Consider the following 14797-nt stretch of genomic DNA (forward strand, 5'->3'; position numbering starts at 1 on the left):
CATAAATGAGCTGCAGACCTGGGGTTTTCAATCAGGGTGCCTACAGCTGTTGCATTAGTTGCAGATTGATCCCTCCACCCATTAAAGCAGACAGGCTCCCTGTCATCAGCTGACTAGTGAGTCAGGTCTCGGCCGCATTGCAAGCTGGGAAAAATCTGAGACAACAGTCATTTTGTATGCTGGTAAAAATAAATAGTGAGGTGAAAATCACAGAAGAATTGTGAGAAAACCGTCACACAGGTACAGACACTATATTATGAACTACACTAACTTTACAGCCCCCGTAGCATAGTCAAATAAAAATAATTCCCGGAATACCCCTTTAAATGGATAGCTTGAACTGCTTCATTGTGGAGTCTATTACATTTTTTCTCACTTATTCTTCTCACACTTCCTTTATTATTTGTTATTATGTCCTCTTATTTTGCTGAAGGTTTGTCACTGCATTCATGGTGCAATAGTAACCTGTAACAAGTTCATAATGGTACAGTAGTCTGGATTTAGTCAGCTGCAAGCTAATGATCTTGTGTAGTCATTGACAGGGGGATTATAGCCTGTAACACTTATTTTTTTTTTTAGCCAAAATTCCTGATTCCTTTAAGATCTGTTGAGTGGCTTTATTTTGGGAAAGTATATGTTGGGAGGAAGTGGGCACATCCCTAAATTAAGACACTTCACCCACACATTATGACTTCACAGACCCATAATAGACATGTGTTGATGTAACTTAGATGTTACGGTATATTTACCAAAATCTATGTGCTTGCCACTAAAACCATCTATGAAAATGTGTGGAAATGATTTTCAGTTGCAGACATTTCTGCGACAAATCTGCAGTGTGATACTTTACCTCTGAAGCTCTACCATGTATTTAATAGTAAATGTCTGAGGCTCCCATGTGTCCATGTGCTTCATGAAAAAATCATGAATTTACAGCCTTGATGGAATTTATTACACCTTTATAGATGACCTTTACATATCTGGTCGTATAATGTACTGTATAGTCCTTTTTTTTTCTATATTGGTATTCTGAAGCATCTGCTTATCCTGCAGGCCCAGCCATTCCAGAAATGTATATTTTGTTTTTTTAGAGACACATTTTTTGTAATGTCACTGATATGAGAAAAACGGTGTGCTGTTTAATTTGCTATGAAAGATTGTGGCTGATAATAAAACTATTAATTGTACTCATAAAAGCCACTGATCTTCTGTATGTTCTGAACATTTCAATGTGAAGGAGAAAAAGTTTATGGAATTCTGTAGAAAAGCCACTTACCACCAACGTCATTTAATTGCCTTTAGGATCATAAACCTGCAAAGTGAGACTCGGGCTGACTGTATTATGTAGATTTCATCCCCCTGAAGCATGAAAAATATGGAATGGAATTACTGTACATTTATCTTGGCAGTGCTTCTTGCTCTAAATGAGTGCAGGTCCTAAATAAAACAAAGCAAAATTCCTAAATGTGAGGCCAAGGCAATGACAATATGTGCACCTTTAAAGAAATTAAAGGGGTACTCCGGTGGAAAACAAATGTTTTCAAATCAACTGGTGCTAGAAAGTTAAACAGATTTGTAAATTACTTCTATTTCAAATTCTTAATCCTTCCAGTACTTATCAGTTGCTGTATACTACAGAGAAATTAGTGAATTTCTTTCCAGTCTGACCACAGTGCTCTCTGCTGATACCTCTGTCCGTGTCAGGAACTGTCCAGATTAGAAGCATATCCCCATAGAAAACCTCTCCTGCTCTGGACAGTTCCTGACACGGACAGAGGTGTCCGCAGAGAGCACTGTTATTAGACTGGAAAGAACTTGAGAAATCTCTCTCAAGTATATCTGTAGTATACAGCAGCTGATAAGTACTAGCAGGGTTAAGATTTTTTTATAGCCGTAATTTACAAATCTGTTTAACTTTATGGCACCAGTTGATTTGTAAACCTTTTTTCCACCGAAGTTTCCCTAAGTAACAACAAGTAATATAGGATAACACAGGGGGGCATTTATAGTGGTGCACCAAAATTAAACATTTTGTCTGTAACCGAAAATTTAGAATGTGCTTTTTTTGACTAAATTGCCATAGTAGCCAACACATTTACTCTCCATTTATTACTAAATAGCACCCATATATTCTGCAGTGCTGTACAGATATTATCACCCACATTGCTTCCTTTTACCAAAAGCATCAGCTGCATTCCCCTCCATCTGCTATGTGTGTGAACAGCTTTTAACGGTGCTCAGCCGTGTGTCCCATCCACAAAGTGAAGCATGCCGATACCACACGCCAGCCAGCGGAGCAACATATTCAAGTAGAGTATGGGAGCGGTGATGAGCTGAAGCCCCTGCATTTCTCCTCTGTAGCTGACCCTCCCTATACACTGTGACACCCTACCAAGGATCCACCACTTACTGAAGTGCCACATTGTACCGGTTCCAGAACCTATAGACCAGCGCTGTGATGTCACCGCTAGTCAAGATCTGTCATGGCGTTGTCCAGAGCAGTTACCCTGGGGGGTGGCCCATGGCAGGGTGCGTGAAAGCCAAAATGTACAGTCCCGCAGCAGTGAATGGCAGGGAGCATGGGCACAGGCACATCCTCCTTATCCAGTGTGTTTGGGCACTGCTTCTTGGTTCCCGTGATTTGTTGCCCCTGCAGAAACTGCCTCACGCATAATGAGTGTCCACAGTGGGGTCTCATAATTAAACAAGTAGGCAGTTCATGTGGGGCTGACGCCTCACTGGAACCATGAAGGTGCTGGAACCAGGAGCCATCAAAACAGCAGCTGCAAGAAGTCAGGATAGGTAAGTATCACTTCTTTTCAATTCGGACACCAACCCTAACACTTCAGCAGCTATAGATTGCTCAACGTTCACTTATTTACCACGCTTACAAGCCGCTGTAGTCGGCAGCAATTCAATATATTATGAAGTTCATTTCTGACTGAAACATTTATATATTTCTTTAAATGGGCACTGTCACCAACTTTATTTTTTGATATGTTGTAGTACTTATGTACTACAACATATCAGTAATATATTTTCATTATTTATTTTTTCCTTTTGAGGGTGAATTTTACGTTTGAAAACCGGCCACTAGGGGGTCACCCTCCTAGTTGCCGGCTGCAGCCTGGCGTGACGTCACGCCTGAAAAAGGATTTTGGCCTGGCAATCAGTCCTTTTTCATTTAGGCTGCTCTCGCTCCCTGCCTGTCAATCAGACAGGCGGGAGCGAGCGCATTGGCTCCCCGGCCACTGGCTGGCAGGCCACTCCTCCCGCACGTGTCATCGGCGCCGCTGACCCTGCACGCCCGCTGCCGGACTCTGCAGTATCAGTAAGCATCAGAAGGAGGGGGACAGGGGGAACTGGGTATGTGTTTGTGACAGGGGGAACTGGGTATGCGGGGGCTGTGTGTGACGGAGGGAACGCGGTATGCGGGGGGCGGGGTGTTTGTAACAAAGGGAACGGGGTATGCGGCGGCGGTGTAGCGCCGCATGGCACTAAGTTATAGTTCATCTACACAGGGTGCCTCCAGCGGTTTCACTACTACAACTCCCAGCATGCCCTGACAGCCAATAGATGTCAGGGCAAGCTGGGAGTTGTAGTGGTGAAACAGCTGGAGGCACCCTGTGTAGATGAACTAAGGGCGGAAGTCCCCCCACCCAGCAGGCATCAGTGACGTGGTGCCTGCTGGTGAAGTCTGCCTGGTAGTAAGCACACTACCAGGCAGACAAAAAGTTATTTTTAATATAGTAAAAAAAAAATTATAAGCAGGGAGGGGGTTAGGGATAAATGTGCAATAGGCAGGGACAGAAAAAAAAAATATAGGATGGTGGGAGCTACCCTTTAACTTGAATTGCTAATCAGTCAAGTATATTGCCATTCTGGGTGCCAACTTAATCCTATATGAAGGATTGGGACCCAACTTCAGCACCAGTTGTCTTGATGGGAGTGCCGTAACTGTTCCATTACCAACCACTTATTTAAAAAAACAAAACTTTATTCCCTGGAAAGCCCTATAATGAAAATATCTGCAAACAAACACAGCCACCTTATTAATTTCAGTGAAAAATGGAATCTTTAAAGTCTGCTAATACTTGGCATTCCCCAAATAATATTTTATAAGAAATGGCAGACCTACATTCTTGGAAAGTTCAGGCGTCATTTGAAGTGAGCAATAAATATTAGTAAACAGGCCATAAAGGCGAGATTGGACTGTCTAATCCCTCAGTTTATAGTGTCAGAAAGTAACTTGTGCTTTATTGCACTGCAGCTGTATTTCTCCCTTCTTGTTATGAAGGTGAATGTGTCATTTCCAATGCAGCCATTCATAAATCACTGGATGGTATATCCCTGTAACCTGCGCCAATAAAGAGAAAAAGAACATATCTGGCTCTAAAACTCCTCATGTGTATCTCTGCCGTCTTTCCAGCAGTGATGGTGACATTTTACTACAACACAATGAGAATCTCCTGCAGCAATTTCATGTTAAAGCTGCATTTATGTAGGAAAAAATTGGGGATTATTCACAGCAGCGAGGCTTTATTTCTGGGATTCTGTGCATTTTGGAATGGCAACACACTAAGGCAGTGGTCTTCAACCTACGGACCTCCAGATGTTGCAAAACTACAACTCCCAGCATGCCCGGACAGCCAACGGCTGTCCGGGCATGCTGGGAGTTGTAGTTTTGCAACATCTGGAGGTCCGCAGGTTGAAGACCGCTGCACTAGGGTATACCCCAAAAATCCTGGATTCTTAAAAAATCTGATTTTTGCTTTGTTTAAATAGACATAAAGTTATAATTTTTTTAACATCTGTCTCCCTATATGTTTTTCATGCTTATGACTGCTGTTAAAGTGTACCTGTTAGAGATGAGCGAACTTAACAGTAAATTCGATTCGTCAAGAACGTCTCCGCTCGGCAGTTGATGACTTTTCCTGCATAAATTAGTTCAGCTTTCAGGTGCTCCGGTGGGCTGGAAAAGGTGGATACAGTCCTAGGAGACTCTTTCCTAGGACTGTATCCACCTTTTCCAGCCCACCGGAGCACCGGAAAGCTTAACTAATTTACGCAGGAAAAGTCATCAACTGCCGAGCCGAGAAGTTTGTGATGAATTGAATTTACTGTAAGTTAGCTCATCTCTAGTACCTGTCTTATAAACAATATTATAAATAAAATGTCTTGTAATTAAAAAAAAAATTTAAAAGTTCATATTTGACTGCGTGGTCACTTGGCATTTATTTTTTTGTTTATTATTATTTTTTTTATACTGCCACTGCAGTTTTTCCAACCAAAGCTAAAAGTGGATTCAAAAGGCATGAAAGATACAAAGAAAAGATTTATACTTCTCCTTCCTCATGGATCCACTTCTGGCTTTGGCTCATATACTGCAGTGGCAGTTTTCCAAAAAACTGCCAAGTGGAAACTCTGAGGGACATGTATGAATAATGGTGTAGCAATGTGTGATTTTATGTATGTTTTTTTGCGTCGAATGGAGCATATTTGCGCCAAAATTATCAATTGTCGTACGCAAGTTTGTAATTTTGGCACAACTGTAGCCCTATAAAAGGCGCAGACCCCAGAATTCCAGGCAGTAAATCTGACTTTGGGACATTCTATTGTTGTAGCTATTTTCTCTGTCACTTTATTCATGGTGTAGATTTGCGCCTAAATAAAGGTATTTGCGCCTAAACTTGCGCCAAATCGAAAAGTCGCAATTAATTAATTCCAGACCAAAGAATGATTGTAACTGAAATCACGACTAACAAAATGAAATCAGTGATTTTGTTCTAAACCATTTGGTGCAATTGTTTGTCGGAAAAAGTGACATAAAAGGAAATTTGAGACAAAGCACAGTAAAAAAAAACAGGGTAAAATCCTTCATACATACCCCCCTCTGTCTTTAACCTGGGGGGGTTGATAGAGGTGGGGGTTCCTTATCTACTATTGTAATGATCAATATCACATAAAGTAAAAGCCACTTTAGTGTACAGTCTAACACTCATAGCCAGAAAGGACCTGAATTGTGACCAAGGCCACCACGAAGCATAAAATGTAGAGTGGGTATCATAATCATTGGCCGAGATTTTCTTCTAACAAACCTGCTGTATACACTTAGGCAATAGCTGTATAGGGCTTCTGACCCTATACATTTCATGCCATTATTTTCTTAGCAACTCTGTTCAGGTTGTATAGTCATCCGAAAGAACTTACTGACAATGGAAGGGATGAACTTTGCTGGGCTTTTGCAAGCCAGAGAAATGCTCCTGAGCTTTTAAAGGGGCATTCTGCCAAAAAGTTCTTATGCTTTATCCAAAGGATAGAAATAAAGATGTCTGATCGAGTGGGTCCCACCGCTTGGGTATTCCCGCAATCTCGGGGCCGGCAGTGGCAGCGTTTGCAACATAGAAGCTTGGAGCTTCTGCGGTCGTGACGTCACGCCACACTCCCTCCATTCATGTCATGATGGCTAGTATGTAGCCTTCACGCCTCCTCCCAAAGACATGAATGGAGGGGGTATGGCGGCTGTAGTCGCCAGTTAACCATCACGGAGGTTAGCTCCGTGCAAGGATGACTGGGGTGCCGCGCTGGAGATGAAGATCGTGGGGGTCCCCAGCAGCGGGATGTCTGTGATCGGGGATAAGCTATTTTTCGGTGGAGTACCCCTTTAATGCTAATTGCTTTTCAATTTGAAGCGTGATATCCTGGCACTGGAGGGATCAATTATTAAAACAATTATGGATATGGATTCAAGGTCAGAAGCCCTATGCAGCCTTAGTTTATACACCAAAAACCTTCCGCTAGTAACTAGCAGCTGGTTTCCCGCTTCGGGAAACCCACTACGAGCTACGCTACCATTTATTTGAATGGATCCACGGACAGTCCACAAATCTGACACTACTGCAGACTGTCCGCGGACCCATTCAAATGAATGGTAGCGTAACTTGCAGCAGGTTTCCCACAACACCCTTTCAGGTCCATATTTATTTTCACAAGATAATGAAATGTGTGCATCCCACAAAGCTTTAGACAGAAAGTCAAATATGATTTGATATGTTGTGTGTATATATATATATATATATATATATATATATATATATATGCTATATTTTTTCCTTTGTAATATTGTATATTGTTATGTTGGATATTGTGTAATGTCAGTTATGAAGAAATAAATGTATAAAAAAATAAAAATAAAAAAATAAAAAGACAGAAAGTCAAGTACTTTAACGGTAGAATCACACATGATATATACGTAGCATATTTCACGCTACCCAAATCCACTGCTCAGCAGGAAATCCGCTGCATATTCTTCTGTTAGCTGACACGCAGAGAGCCCTGGCGGGGCTACGCATCACAGTTAACTCAGCGCGCCCCTCGCCTCCAAACCTTACTGAACACACAGGGCTGCTGCCAGGTAGCCCTGTGTGTCCATTAACAGAAGAATATGCAGCGCATGAAATACACTGCGTATACCCTGAAGGTGTGTTCTGCTATTTTGAAGAAATGTATTTGTTGGTGGGGCTTAGAAAAATGGTAATGGTAATGGACTTCATATACTGCAGAGATATTGGGATCCAGCACACATTAAAACAATACAAATCTAATTCCAATTATTTTTAAACAGACATTTCAGAAGAATTGACTGGTCTTATTACTGTACATTTATCTTGGCAGTGCTTCTTGCTCTAAATGAGTGCAGTCCTAAATAAAACAAAGCAAAATTCCTAAATGTGAAGCCAATGCAATGACAATACGTGCACCTTTAAAGAAATTAAAGGGGAACTCCGGTGGAAACAAGTAGAAAACAAATGTTTTCAAATCAACTGATGCCAGAAAGTTAAACAGATTTGTAAATTACTTCTACTAAAAAATCTTTATCCTTCCAGTACTTATTAGCTGCTGAATACTACAGAGGAAATGGTTTTCTTTTTGGAACACAGAAAAATAGAAAAAAAAAACTATACTTACCTACCCTAAGTCCCATGCTGGTTCCTCTGCAGCTACTGTTTGGCACCCTATTCCCCACCAATCTCTTGTCATCTTCCTTCTTCCAAGATAAGAGGCAGCTCTCGTCTTGGAAGCAGGGATAAGACAGAAGCTCGGGAGGGGGAGACCAGAAGGTGCTGAAGCAGGACCAGCAGGGCACTGGAGGTAGGTAAGTAGAGGTTTTTTTTCACAGCCCAAACAACATATACATTTTTCTGAAACAACAAAATACCTCCTTAATAGTCAGAGGATGATCTGTCTCATGCTAAGATAAAATAACAGAGCAAGTTTTTTTTTTTGTATATTGAGCCAGATAACTTATCAAGTATCGTAAATTATAGAGCCATCTCTGGTGTAAAATCAATAGACACCTGACACAATGAAAAGTGGAGGGCTGCATTCACTGAGTATTTATAAATACCTATTATAAATGATCAACTTGCATAAGATCGGTCAGTTCTCCTGAAATGTCTGTTTTAATAAGAATTACAGTTGCATCGTCTTAATGTGTGCTGGACCACAATCTATCTTCGGTATATGAAATTCCATTACTATTGTTTATCATGCATAATGAAGGCCACTAATCACCTTACATTTTATATGTATACTATGAAAAGATCTATTTTGAGTCTTTGCTGTTCTCAGAGCATGCCCATAGCATTATTACATATCAGATTTATTGTCACTGTGATGCAGCATGTAACTGAGCACTGGGATATTTATGATAACCTTGCTGTCACATGAATGTTGTAGATTATATTGTGGAATAATGATAGACTGTAAGTAAAGAGCCTTTAGCTTCCAGAATGCTCCCGAGCTAGAACTAATGTATTTTACTAATGTCTACCATGCAGAAATCCAAGAGATTTAAATAGGATATCCATACTGCTAGCCCTCAACCTTGACGTTCTTCACTAAACACATAGATAAGCTTGGATGGTTCTTTTTTTATCACATTTGGGAACACTCAGATGGGAGTCTTTGGCATTTAAAAATGTTTTAGCACGTGTAAACTCAGGACCCCAGTTATTATTATCTTTGATGGCCCCTGCAGTTGGGGCCCCTATCAACCAGACACTTATCACCTATCCACTGTATAGGTTATAAGTTGTGATTATCGGAAACCCCTTTGAAGGGAATCTATCAGATGTATTTGCCTCAGAGCTGCTGAACATGTTGGATGTTAGAGTATAAAAACAAATTGTACCTTTCCTGGATATGATGGTGGTTGCCAAAATTGTAAAATTACCTTTTTATTTCTTAGCCATGTGTCAAGGAGGCGGGCCCAGTGGCTTAAGTGCCACAGCCTGGCAAACCTCCTCACTCTCCCAAACCTACCAGCTCCTCTTTGACTGACATCCTGGACTCTGTACATCAGTTATGGATGGTCTGTGAGGTGGTAGTAAGCGAGGAGGTGTGCCAGGTTGTGGCACATAAAGGAAAATTGACAGGAAGATCACCTGCACTAACCACTAACTAAATATACAGGACTATTGTGCAGGTAACCCTCTTTCTCATGATGTTTACATCATCCAAATCTGTCCAGCCATTCAGATATATTTGTACTAATTTGCAGAAACTAGCAATGGGGGCCTTACCATGGATGTATTAGTAATGATGACACAGCAATAGTAATGCCCCCATTGCTAGTTTTCGCTGGTTAACATAAATACATGTTCACTCATATATTTTGAACAGCTGGACTGGAGGGTCACCTGCACTATCCTCCTGTATATCCAGGTTAGTGCAGATGATCCGCTTGTCAGTTTCCCTTTTAAGCAATTTAGCCTCACCTACTTGACACTTGGCTGCGAAAAAACATGATTTTATAAGTGTTGCCACCACGATCAGCTTCATTGTCTGCAGCTCTTAGGAGCAAATACAGCTGAAGGATGGGGAGTTTAACAGAATAGAATATACAAATTACTATTTTAGGATACTGAGAAGGACCCCATTTGTTTCTTAGTGACACAACAATTGTAACAGCTTTTATGGCATGTGTGTAATCTAATCTTTCATCTTTCCCTTATAGGAAATTTTTACCCCAGAATGCAAATTTAAGGAGTCTGTGTTTGAAAATTACTACGTCATCTATTCCTCGACACTCTATCGGCAGCAGGAATCTGGCCGTCAGTGGTTCTTAGGACTCAGTAAAGAAGGACAAATTATGAAAGGGAACCGAGTGAAAAAGACCAAAGCGTCATCACATTTTGTACCAAAACCTATAGAAGGTAACAATCTATTCTGTTTAAGTGCCTCATAACATGCCGGATTGGATTTTTTTTTATAAGATTGCAAAGATAACTCTGTAGTTGCAATGGAGTGGAACCCTGTTGGATTGTGAAGATGGTTTTGGTTGAAACTCAGTCCTTTTTTTTGTATTTTGTACTCACATAAAAACATGGCAATGGCAGTAAATAAATCTAACTGGTCGTTGTGGCTCACACTTTGTGTTTAAATATTCCCAAAATATTCCATAACACCAACTTAAAGGGGTAGTTCACTGGCCAGCATTCAGAACATTTAGTTCCGAATGCTGTATGTGCGCTGTGGGGGTCTGCCATGCCCCCTCATGACATCATGCCACACACCCTCAATGCAAGTGTCTGTCAACGCCCCCTCCCATAGACTTGCATTGAGGGGCGTGACGTGATGTCACAAGGGGACGTGGCAGACCCACGCAGCGCGCACACAGCGTTGGAACTAAATGTTTTGAATGCTGGCCAGTGGAGTACCGCTTTAAACTTTTGATATAGTGCTCTTGTACTTTAGACCAGAGGACCATGAGCAAAACCAGTCCCCTAGTGAGGTTACACCTAAGGCTCCTTTCACACTATGTGCATTCATCTGTTATTAATCCGTTTTCTGTTTAAAAAAGGATGTATAATAAAGGATGAAATAACAGGTGCTAACGGCTGAATAATGTCTGTCAAAATAAGGGGCATATTCATCCGTTAAGACCCGTTAGAACATCCCTCATGTCTGGCCGTTTTAACACCTCAGCCTACAGACTCCCACAACCAGGACTACTACTACTCCCATCATGGAACAGACTTGTTTTGATGATGGGAGTAGTAATTCCCTGGCTGCGGGAGTCTGCCGGTGGCTGGGGAGGCTACATTAGTGTTTATACTACAACCCCTATGATGGAACAGACTGTTTCATGATGGCGGTTATAGTACAGGGGCTGAGGGATTGATGGCACCGGGTCTCACTTCTGAAACCTGATGCAATTAGATGTTATTAAACAGGGCAGCGGGCGGCATGCTCAACTTCCCTGCAATGTACGGTGTATTTACTTTCATTTTTAAATTCCCCTCCGGGAACCCTGAATGGCCGGTACTAAGGAGCCATTCAGGGCTCCCGGCAAGGTTTTCAAATTGAAGCGCTGCGGTGGGGAAAGATATATAGAATCGCTGGGGGGGTATATGTCTGTCCCCCATAGTGCTTTTATATATCTTGCCCCCCCCCCCCCCCCCCACCGCTGCACATTTATATTTGTTCCCCCTGCAGCGCATTTATATATGTTCCCTCTGCAGCGCATTTATATATGTTCCCCCCACAGCGCATTTATATATGTTCCCCCCACAGCGCATTTATATATGTTTCCCCGCACAGCGCATTTATATAAGGTTTCCCCTGCAGCGCATATATATGTTCCCCCTACAGCGCTATCAAAAGCCCCTGGCAGCGGTATGAATGAAAAGTATTCTACAGCAGCGCATCTGGGCGGCGCGATGCGCTGCTGAAAGAATACTTGTCATTAATAGCGCTGCAGCGGCTTCTGTATATAGATGCGCAGCAGGGGTCAGACATATATCCATATGTCTGGCCCCTCACAGTGCTTCTGTAATCAAATTCCTTTGCAGCGCTATCAATGAAAAGTATTCTAACAGCAGTGCATCGGGCCGTCCAGATGCGCTGCTGTAGAATACTTTTCATTTATAGCGCTGCCGGGGCTTATTATAGCGATGTGGGGGGAACATATATAAATGCGCTGCGGGGGGAACTTATACAAATTAGCTGCGGGGGGAACATATACAAATTAGCTGCGGGGGGAACATATATAAATGCGCTGCGGTTGGCAAGATATATAGAAGCGCCATGGGGGCCAGACATATATCCATCCCCCCCCCCCCCGATTCTATATATCTTTCCCCACCGCAGCGCTTCAATTTGAAAACCACCCCCCGGGAGCCCTGAATGGCTCCTCAGTGGCGGCCATTCAGGGCTCCCGGCGGGGAATTTAAAAAATGAAAGTAAATACATTGTACATCGCTGGGGAGTGGAGCATGCCACCCGCTCCCCTGTTTAATAACTTCTAATCGCATCGGGTTTCAGAAGTGAGACCCGGTGGGATCAATCCCTCAGACCCTGTACTACAACCCCCATCATGGAACAGAGTCTGTTCTATGATGGGGGTTGAAGTACAAGCACTAACGTTGCCTCCCCAGCCATAGGCAGACATCTGCAGCTGGGGAATTACTACTCCCATCATGAAAAAAAGTCTGCTCCATGATGGGAATAGTAGTAGTCCCACAGCACTGCAGGAGCATACTGATTTCACCTCTTCTGAGCATGCTCAGAAGTAATATCTGATATTATAAACCAGGTGCAAACGGATGACATAAAGGCTCATCCGTTTGCCATAGACTTCAATGTTAAAAATAAGGGCCGTTAATCTACCCGTTTCTTGTGACGGAAAAAAAATTTGTGCATGTGCCGTTTTTTCTTCCGTCACAACTAACGTCCATTATTCATGACGGCCTATAACTGGTCATAACGGATAATAAAAGAAATCCTATAGACTTGAATGGAAGTTTATTCCCTTTGTGTGTATTGGAACTAAACCAAAAAACTGAGGAAAAAAAGCTAATTGGGCATAATGTCACACCAAAAATGGGCTGGACAAAATTATTGGGACCCTTTCAAAATTGTGGAAAAATAAGATTGTTTCAAGCATGTGATGCTCCTTTAAACTCACCTGGGGTAAGTTACAGGTGTGGACAATATAAAAATCACACCTGAAAGCAGATAAAAAGGAGAGAAGTTTACATAGTCTTTGCATTGTGTGTCTGTGTGTGCCACACTAAGCATGGACAACAGAAAGAGGAGAAGAGAACTGTCTGAGGAAATGAAATGTGTCCGAATGGTGGATAAGCAGCCCCAAACAAGTTTCAAAGATATTCAAGCTGTCCTGCAGGCTCAGGGAGCATCAGTGCCAGCATGTGAACTGTCCGTCGACATTTAAATGAAATGAAACACTATGGCAGGAGACCCAGACGCTATGAAACGCTATGAAAGGAGAACAAATACGCACAGGATCCTGTACATATGAACAGGCCCCTAAGCTAAGTTGATGTGTAGATTCTGTTATAAAGTACCAGGAAATCCTCCTGCTATTAGATCTGTTTTCTACTGTCAGAATAAATGTATATAGGATGTATTACTTGCCTTTTGAATTTTTGGTCTGTTGTGCTTTTTGTAAGTCTATAAAAGGGTAACATGTTCACTACAAGCCATAGCACAGCAATGGGATTTATTGAGAGATTTACAGCTAGGAGATCTTTCTGTGAAGAGACTGAAAAGTTTTGAAGTTATGTATACTGGAGAATGCCATGTACTTTATCACAAACCTTAGCAGTATCTGCCCATCATTCCATTAAATGTATTCAGCTCTTTAAGTCCGACAGGTTGCTCTCCGAATGCTTTTCCTCCCAGTGCTGTCAATTTATTGTATTTCCCTGGACAGCCATATTCAAGCACAGCAACTGCCAGACACAGGAACAAGCTCTATAGCATATGACCAGACCCCAGCCTGTAAAAGTACTACCTTTGATTTGTTTGTTAGCTTATGTGGTATATTGCTTCTATTTATGCTGCTTTGTTATGTACCGTATATACTCGAGTATAAGCTGACCCGAATATAAGCCGAGGCCCCTAATTTCACCCCAAAAACCCAGGAAAAAAAAAAATAAAATAAAAAGTTATTGACTCGACTATAAGCCTAGGGTGTGAAATACACCAGACCCCCATCATTAACACCCTCATCATCATCACCCTGTCATCATCCCCCCTTCATCATCACCGCCTGTCATCATCCGCCCCCTTCATCATTACCCTGTCATCATCCCCCCCTTCATCATCACCGCCTGTCATCATCCCACACACCCCCTTCATCATTACCACCTGTCATCATCTCCCCCCCCCTTCATCATCATTTCACCGCCTGTCAACAATGGTCTTCAACCTGCGGTCATTCAGATGTTTCAAAACTACAACTCACAGCATGCCCGGACAGCCATCGGCTGTCCGGGCATTCTGGGAGTTGTAGTTTTGAAACATCTGGAGGTCCGCAGGTTGAAGACCACTGCGGCCTTTGTCTTCAGCCTTTGAGCCCATGGTATAAAGTTATAATACTGCTTAATATGCTTCTATTTAGGGCTGCAGCTAACGATTATTTTAATAATCGATTATTTGTCGATTATTTAATCGATTAATCGGAAAAAATTTCAAAATGCCAAAATAAGGGGTCCAGGTGATTCTACTTGAAGAATTGTGTACAATGGCCATATTAAAATGTTCTAGAATGTTATGTGACCAAACAGCAATTTTGGACTTTTTTTATTTATTTAATTTTATTTTTTTACGTTTATGCCGGTTGCTGTCATTATTAATGATCCTGTACAGAAACCAGCGTACATTTCATATTGCTGCATAACATTTAATTACTAACCTTACTAACATTTAATTTTAATAGTTCAGACAATTAGCCATGTATAGCAATAGGAAAAGGGAGAGCTAGCTAATT

General features: G+C 41.8%; 1 protein-coding gene across 4 annotated transcripts in view; it reads left to right on the plus strand.

Moving 5' to 3' along the window:
• The window catches only part of FGF12 (fibroblast growth factor 12), a 513249-nt gene that overhangs the window by 472991 nt on the left and 25461 nt on the right, over nt 1–14797 (plus strand). For all 4 annotated transcript variants that reach the window (XM_056565423.1, XM_056565422.1, XM_056565421.1 and 1 more), the window contains one exon: nt 10019–10217. In XM_056565423.1, coding sequence (XP_056421398.1) covers nt 10019–10217 — 199 coding nt within the window. The remainder of the gene's footprint in view (nt 1–10018; nt 10218–14797) is intronic.

The sequence above is a fragment of the Hyla sarda genome, chromosome 3 (genome assembly GCF_029499605.1).
Source record: "Hyla sarda isolate aHylSar1 chromosome 3, aHylSar1.hap1, whole genome shotgun sequence".
Lineage (NCBI taxonomy): Eukaryota > Metazoa > Chordata > Amphibia > Anura > Hylidae > Hyla > Hyla sarda.